Source organism: Triticum dicoccoides, chromosome 6A, assembly GCF_002162155.2.
Source record: "Triticum dicoccoides isolate Atlit2015 ecotype Zavitan chromosome 6A, WEW_v2.0, whole genome shotgun sequence".
In the NCBI taxonomy this organism is placed as follows: Eukaryota; Viridiplantae; Streptophyta; class Magnoliopsida; order Poales; family Poaceae; genus Triticum; species Triticum dicoccoides.
Genome location: NC_041390.1, coordinates 511,591,251 through 511,599,777, shown reverse-complemented (window position 1 = coordinate 511,599,777; position 8,527 = coordinate 511,591,251). Strand labels below are relative to the sequence as shown.

At 44.7% G+C, this 8,527-nt stretch overlaps 1 protein-coding gene across 2 annotated transcripts; it reads right to left on the bottom strand.

The window, feature by feature from the left end:
- Positions 1-706: 706 nt before the first annotated feature.
- LOC119317570 (lipid phosphate phosphatase epsilon 2, chloroplastic-like) lies at positions 707-3,072 on the bottom strand. Of its 2 annotated transcripts, XM_037592054.1 has the most exons (4): positions 2,662-3,071; positions 1,747-1,972; positions 1,313-1,386; positions 707-1,089 (listed from the first exon to the last, which is right to left on the bottom strand). In XM_037592054.1, the coding sequence occupies exons 1-4, from the start codon at positions 2,953-2,955 to the stop codon at positions 862-864; spliced, it is 822 nt and encodes a 273-aa protein (XP_037447951.1). In that variant the 5' UTR covers positions 2,956-3,071; the 3' UTR covers positions 707-861. The 2 variants fall into 2 exon arrangements, with proteins under 2 accessions (XP_037447951.1, XP_037447952.1); XM_037592055.1 differs by lacking the exon at positions 1,313-1,386 and having other exon boundaries at positions 2,662-3,072.
- Positions 3,073-8,527: the final 5,455 nt, after the last annotated feature.

Genomic DNA, 8,527 nt, shown 5'->3' with positions numbered 1-8,527 from the left:
ATTGCTGCCGATGATGGTTGGAGTGGGTGGGGCATGGTGAGATGGCGGCGTTGCCATCGAAGAAACTGAACTGGCGACGAGGTGAGAGAAAGGGAGTGGGTGTGAACTGCCGAGGGAGGTGACGGGAGGGGGCGTGGGGAGTTATGAGCCGTCGTGTCATCTCCTGCACTTCCCTTTGCGTGCAGGCGGTCGCCACGCGTGGCTCGAGCGAGCGCTCGCAAAAAGGTCGATTCAGCCATTCCTCTAGAGCCATGCCTAGGCCTGCTTTGAGGTTCGTACGGCCCACAATCGCATGTGAGTCAGGCAACCAAACGGGCAAAATTCTACCCATGCGGGCCTGGCCCGACCTAATGTAACCTACCAACAAACACGTCTTATGTTGTTGCCAGCGCTTTTCCGGGCCGAAAGTCATAGTTTAGTCATGACGGTAGTGCGACCAAAATACTACAAAAGTCTCCCAAATGAAATCTCTATCTCTACTGATAATAATGAGCAGTACTTCTTGCGGTCCGTCGCGCAATTTTGCAAAAAATCCCTGCATGTTTTGTGAATTAACGAGTAGTACACACTTTACCGCCGGTGACCATAAATGGGTTGGGGTTGCTTATTCAAGTAAGGACAACATCCTAGCACCGGTCCTTCCACATAACAAAAGTAGACGCGAGTCAATGAATCGTGATGAATGTAACTAGACGGAATTCCTATGTGTCCTCAAGAACGCTTTGCTCACTATAAAATTGTTTGATATGTTACAAGAATCAATAATGCACAACAGAAAATCAAAACTGCTATTTCTTCTGTTCAGTGGGCTTTTGAAGCCAATCGGTTTAATTATCCATTAACCTGCCGCGGCTATCTGTATCATTGCTCATCCTTGAACCACTGCCGAATGATGTAGACGACGAAGGCAACACAAAACACTTCTGAACCAAGGCCGACCGGAATTTTGACCCACAACGAGGAAGCAAAAGCTTCCCGCACAAACAAATGCCAGAGTGCAAACCACATAGTGCTGAAGGCTGATCCTACAGTAGCGCCCACAAGAACCTGGTTCAGTGTGTGGAGACGCTGCGATATCCGTAGCCACGACTGCATGCACATAAGGGGGTTAAAGATTATAATGTGCTAAAGAATTCAAAGATTGTAACCCAAGAGTATGTCCTGCAATTTAGATGATTGAAGGTGAAAAAGTCTACCAAGCAGAAATTGACTAGAGTGAGCTAAAGAACTTAAAAGATTTAACCACAGAAGAGTATGGTCCTGCAATTGAGATGATTAAAGGTGAAAGAGTCTACCAAGTAGAAACTCTTACTAGATAGGAGGCCGATGCTATAGTTGTAGCCCCAATAATCATTGCCAGATAATTTGTCCCAAGCCAATAGAAGACTGCGTTGCAAAACAACCCATATAAGATAATTCACACATTCCTTTTCATTGAACAGGTGGACATTTGATTGCTAACGTCCATGGAGGTATTGTTACAAACTTTTAACTGATAAGCATCTAGTTTCTTTGTTTAGCACAAAACAGGCATATTATTCCTAGTTTAGTCTCCATTCATTGTGTTTACTAGAATAGAAAAGCTATGCGGCAAAAACTGAGGAAAAAAAAATAGTTACGGAGATACTGTGTGCCATGTTTAAAATGAACTAGGACCGATCTCCTGTCGGCATTTATGCTTCCGATGTTGCCAGGAGTATATACTGAGAAATAGTATGATGGTTTAATGAATCTAGAAAAGCTTACCTGAAAGAACTAGAAGTGTTGCAGCATAGAAAATGGATTGGGCATGGGATGATGGCATCCCAGGATCAGACCGCAAAGCTGGTGCCGGCCTTTCATGGTTGAGCAGTTTTTTAAGAACCGACGAAAGCATAGAGTTTGCTTGCGCACCCATCAAAGCCCACATAATTTCAGAATCACGCTTCCAAAGAGCCACAAAAGCAAAAGAACCAGCAACCAGCCATTTACTCTGGCACACAATGTTAAAATTTCAGTACAAGGTCCAGAATCCCAAGTAAATAGCAAAAGCTTTTCTCTTGAAGGTAAATAGCACATAGTTAATCATCTAAATTCCTCTCAGAAAAACTTATCAGATACAGTTGCACAAATCAGGCATTAGATGACTAAGATAGTCTACAACTAAACACAGTAAATGTGTATACAAAATAATAATCAAAAAAGGCTTCATAAATAATTATGTGTATAAAAAAACTAAAAAAAGCTTCATAAATAATGTTCACACAAGAACAACCTAGCTGGCGACATATATTGCAGTTAGACACCTACAATCAACTTAAAAAAAAGGTAACACCTACAATCAACTAAAAAAAAAAGGTAGACACCCACAATGATGCTACTAAAGCAATGCATATTCTCTTCAGAGATCAAATCAGAATATTCTAGCGTTTCAGTTCCTTTTTGATAAAGCCTCCTGCCTTTCAGCATGGCAGTGTTCCAACTTTCAATGATCAGAGCTCATTTTTTTTTTTGAAGGCATCAGCACCGGGTCCGTAACTAAGCAAAGCTCATACTAATAAGTAAGACATACTCCCTCCGTCCCAAAATAAGTGTGGAGGGAGTATGAGATTCCGAAAAGGATCAACATATGTCATAGGAACATATACAAATTGCAGCTTCTTAGCAAAAACGAGCACTAACCATCCCATTCAGCGCCGCCTCGACGGGCGTCCACCGGGTTGCCGCCGCCTCCGCCCTCTGACCGGGCAACTTGTCACCTCCCAGCATCGCCTCCCCCTCCCCAGCAGAAACCCCAGGCTCCCGGGATGACCCACGCCCGACCATGGCCATCTCAGCCATGCACAAGACGAGCCGCCGCGGCGACCTTGGCCGCCGGCTACGCGGAAGCGAGAGTAGCCGGTCTTTGCGCTGCGGGAGACGATTCAAGCGCACGGGCTCGACGCGCGGCCATGGGGCTGGTGGCGACAGGAGCATGGTTCTGCTGACCGCCAGCGTGGGAGCGCGGCGCGGGAGAGGCGGCGCTAATGCGGGGGGAGAGCATCTCGGCTATCCGAGGATTTTGACGGGAGGGGATTTCTCGGTTTGGCTGGATCGTGATGGTCCCCTTGGCGTTTTGGTCAATGCGTGCTTATTTGGTCGAAAATGTGGGATGGACTTTTTGTGGGCATTCGCGTTAGAGAAGCACGTGTTGTGCTACGTCCTGATCATAGTTTAGTCACGTATAGTGCGACCAAAATGTTGCAAAAATCCTCCGAAAGAAATGCAGAATAAATCTGAAAATGGGATTGCTAAATTTTAGTCTACTGAGACCTAGTCGATGCTATATTCATAAGATTTTACATGAAGATCCGTAAAATTTTTCTTTTAACCTTTATTTATTTATTTGCTATACCACTTGACTGAAACTTGATTAAGTTTTAGTCAACCGAGACCTAGCCACACCCATCTGAAGAAGCTACATATAGCATGACTTCGCACCGGTCTCCTAAAGACTCCCCAACTCTCTTTTGGACAATTCCAAGTGTTCTAAAAAGGACTTAATAATTTTGTCCCATTCACCCCCCCCCCCCCAATACCAATTGTAGGAACGAAGTATGTCTGTGGGGAGTGAATGCGAGATCTAAAATTTCTTTAAATCTCTCATAACCCAACAGCAAAACGAAGATTAATAGTGAACAGAGATCAAGAATTAACCACCGAACGAGAACTACAACGGCCATCGAGAATCAGTAACATGGTCAAGACATAATTCACAACATATAAACGAAAGTAAATAGAGTGAAGGAATGGCCAGTGGTGCTCAATGGCGACAAATATTTGGTAGACCAGTTCGCCCTTCTGCAAAAAGACTACGTCTGCTTGGAGGGGTTTGTGATTGAACATAGAAGATAAACTCTCTTCGTCCTATTTCTCCTTGACAACTGATTCGTTAACCAGTGCCGACCACTCATGGTAGATACTTGAAGCGATCTTCGAAACTTTACAGATTTTGTCTTTGTGAATCACAATTATTCTTAGTCACTGAAATAGTTGATACCTAACTGTCTATAGAGTTCGCAGCTCTCAAGAATAATTGGCGGAGCGTACTGGACTTAGATTCGAGTGATGCTAAACCACTGTTTATTTTTTCGGCTCTTGAGTTTTTATCTTAGTGGATTTTTAACTCAAATAACTCAGAGAGGGGTTGCTCACACAATCTTCTTCAAATCACATACAGCAACCAATGGTGCACGTTGGATGGGATGAACTATTTATAGCCACGGTCTTCTAGATGGGAAAAGACCATTTTGGACATGTCCACTCGGCCAATGCCTAACCGACACGTAACCAATGTGCAGATTTTTTAGCACAACGATGGTATTACTTGTGGAGCACGTAATGCTAACTCCTCAGTCCGAATCAAATCTATCGCAGCGAAGAACTTCGTCTCTTCCTGACAAGTATAAATTCGGATCACAAAGAGATTTATCGCAACTCACATAGATTTTGGTTTAGCATTAGAGTACCGGAAGTTTCGAACACTATGCCCCTCTTAATAGTACGATGGTTCTATGACTCAAGAAAGAGAAGAAAAACAAAGAAATAAAATAATACGTCTTTTGTCGTCTTCCAACTTCTGGGCTGCAGTCAATTTCTTCGGACACATATCGAACCAATTTCTTTGTGTCAAAAAAAATTGGAGGGTCACTTTTGACAGGCATAACCCTCGGTGATAATCCTCGCTGCCTCGTAGGAGATTATCTTCGGAGTTTGTTCCAAACTCCACATGACTCTAGGGACTTGTCACTCCGTGTGCACTAGCAAACACATTAGTCCCATTGTTTATGTCAACAATCTCCACAACACAAAGAGGCAAATTATTGCACCAACAATCTCCCCCTTTTTGGACGATTGTTGACAAAACAAATAATCATCGGAGTAAGGGTAGATAAGTGAATAGTATAAAATGAAAGTGAACAAGTTTTACTTGTCTTGAAGATAAATGGGCTTCCCCTAAATGTATCCATGGATATATGAGTTCATGTTCATGGTGAAGCGAAATTCATCAGATATGGAGCCATCAGTATTAACTCCCGCGCGGAGGGCAAATGGTGTATATGTTCATATGATAAATCGTTTGATTTTCAAAGGTCGAGTGCTTGGTGCGAGGAGGCCCAGAGTAATCACGAATCTTCTCAGCGTCCATGGTGAAGTGAAATTCATCATCAATGATAGCATCAATGTGGTTGACGGTGTCCTAGATATGGGGGTACTAACCCAGCCGGCCCATTCTCCTCGAGTTGGGTCGGCAAGCTTTCATTCGTGATCAATATGGACGCCGGAAGATATACGCAGGAGGCGTGATCAAGACTGCCTCCCCCAAAGACTTGACGTATACTCCAAGATCTCTGCCACCGCCTAGCTGTTAGGACATATTTCCCCCTAAGTGATTTTGGTGTGATTGATGACAATGTGTTTATGGACTAATTGTGTGCATTGAGTATTTCAGATAATCGAGCATATGGCAGAAGACGATTTGAGCCCCTTGGAGCTTCAGAGTGAAGACGGCTTTCTTTCCCGTATTTCATTTTCGATGGACTTGAGTTGTAGGAAAAACCGTACTACCAAGAGGGGGTCCGCTTCGGAAACTTTTGGGTTGAATCATCATGTACACTATCATATTGCACCCTAGTCATCTTTCCGCTTTTATGGAGTTGTCCTCCTGTTCTGCAGAAAAGGTTGTGGAGAGCTGCCAGCGAAAGTACCACGAGCTAGTTCCGCTCATACCCCCGCCCTCTGCTTGGGTCCCTTTTTCGTGTCGGGTTCTATGGTAGTCCAACGGTAGTCCCAGCAGAGCGAGCGGAAGTAGAAGCGGCAGTACCGCCTCTAAGCGGTAGTATCGCCCCTACCATCGATGCCACTGCTGCTTGGTGCTTTGCTCTCTCCTCAGGCCTTTTCTTTCATCTGCGGTAGTTGGGAGCCATAGTCCCGGCGCTAAGCGGTAGTACCGCCCACCATGGGCGGTAGTACCACTGTGGTCGTTCTACCATAGTCCTACCTATGCACTGTAGCATTACAACCCCATCAGTAGTACCGCTGGGGAGAGCAGTAGTACCGCTCCGGCGGCACTATTGGCTCCTGGCCCAGTGCCATTGCACTTACTACCGGTGACTATCTCTTGGGCGGTAGTACCGCTCCTGGAGTGGTAGTACCGCTTGTGTGTGGGCTGGCGGTTGCATAACGGTTAGATTTGTTCCCCACTATATAAAGGGGGCCTTCTTCCCCAAGAAGACCTACCTCTTCCTCCCCAAACTCCATTGTTGCTCCAAAGCTCATTTTCGCCCGATCTCTCTCCCTAGCCAATCAAACTTGATGATTTTATAGGGATTGGTTGAGAAGGCCCCAATCTACACTTCCACCAAGAGAAATTTGATTGCCCCCACTAATCCCTTGTAGATCTTGTTACTCTTGGGTTTTTGAGCACCCTAAATGGTTGAGGTCACCTCGAAGCCACATTCCATTGTGGTGAAGCTTCGTGGTGTTATTGGGAGCCTTCAATTCGGTTGTGGAGAGAGCCCCAACCTTGTTTGTAAAGGTCTGGTCGCTGCCTTCAAGGGCACCACCAGTGGAATCACAACATCTCGCATTGTGTGAGGGCATGAGGAGAATACAGTGGCCCTAGTGGCTTCTTGGGGAGCATCGTGCCTCCACATCGCTCCAATGGAGACTTACTTCCTCTCAAAGGGAAGGAACTTCGGTAACATATCCTCGTCTTCACCGTCTCCACTTATGGTTATCTCTTACCTTTACTTTGTGCAAGCTTTACTTGTGTTGTATCCTTTGTTTGCTTGTGTTCTTCGTGTTGCTAGTATCTTATAGGTTGCTCACCTAGTTGCACATCTAGATAACATATTTGTTGCTAACCCTAATTTTTTAAGAAAGGTTAAAATTGGTAGTTGCCTATTCACCCCCTCTAGTCAACCATATCGATCCTTTCAATTGGTATCAGTGCCTCGTCTCTTTATTAAGGGTTTCATGACCCGTAGAGTATGGTTGACAGAGAGGAGGAGGTGTCGAGGCCGTGAAGTTGAACTCGGTCACTTGAGATGACTTAAATGAAGCTATGGCTTCACTTAAGACGTCTATGACGACCGAGGTCAAGTCCATGCTTAAAGAATTACTTGAGGGGTTGAAAACTTCTACCGATCTGTTGCTTGTGGTTAATCCCACCACATCGGAGTCGGAGGCCAATTCCGGCAAGGAAGCGGCTAAAGGCACTCAAACCGCCTCCCCTCAAAACAAGAATGGGACGGGAACTTTTGCCTCGGTTCCCCCTCCCCCGGTCTATGGAGGACCGTGATACGTCTCCAACGTATCTATAATTTTTGATTGTTCCATGCTATTATATTATCTATTTTGGATGTTTAATGGGCTTTAATTTACCCTTTTATATTATTTTTGGGACTAACCTAGTGACCAAAGGCCCAGTGCAAATTTCTGTTTTTTTTGGTCTATTTCAATGTTTCGCATAAAAGGAATATCAAACGGAATCCAAATGGAATGAAACCTTCGGGAGAGTTATTTTTGGAACAAACGCAATCCAGGAGACTTGGAGTGGACTTCAAGGAAGCATCGAGGAGGCCATGAGGCAGGGAGGCACGCCCAGGGGGGCAGGCGCGCCCCCACCCTCGTGGGCCCCTCGTGGCTCCCCTGACCGACGTCTTTCGCCTATATATACTCATATACCCCTAAAACATCCGAGAGCACCACGAAACCCTATGTCCACCGCCGCTACCTTCTGTACCCAAGAGATGCCATGTTGGGGCCTTTTCCGGAGCTCCACCGGAGGGGGAATCGATCATGGAGGGCTTCTACATCAACACCATAGCCTCTCCGATGATGCGTGAGTAGTTTACCACAGACCTTTGGGTCCATAGTTATTAGCTAGATGGCTTCTTCTCTCTCTTGGATCTCAATACAATGTTCTCCTCGATCTTCTTGGAGATCTATTCGATGTAATTCTTTTTGCGGTGTGTTTGTCGAGATCCAATGAATTGTGGGTTCATGGTCAAGATTATCTATGAACAATATTTGATTCTTCTCTGAAATCTTTTATGTATGATTTGTTATCTTTGAAAGTCTCTTCGAATTATCTGTTTGGTTTGGCCTACTAGATTGATCTTTCTTGCAATGGGAGAAGTGCTTAGCTTTCGGTTCAATCTTGATGTGTCCTTTCCCAATGACAGCAGGGGCAGCAAGGCATGTATTGTATTATTGCCATCGAGGATAAAAAGATGGGGTTTATATCATATTGCTTGAGTTTATCCCTCTACATCATGTCATCTTGCTTAATGCGTTACTCTGTTCTTATGAACTTAATACTCTAGATGCATGCTGGATAGCGGTTGATTTGTGGAGTAATAGTAGTAGATGCAGAATCGTTTTGGTCTACTTGTCGCGGACATGATACCTATATACATGATCATGCCTAGATATTCTCATAATTATGCACATTTTTATCAATTGCTCGACAGTAATTTGTTTACCCACCATAATACTTATGCTA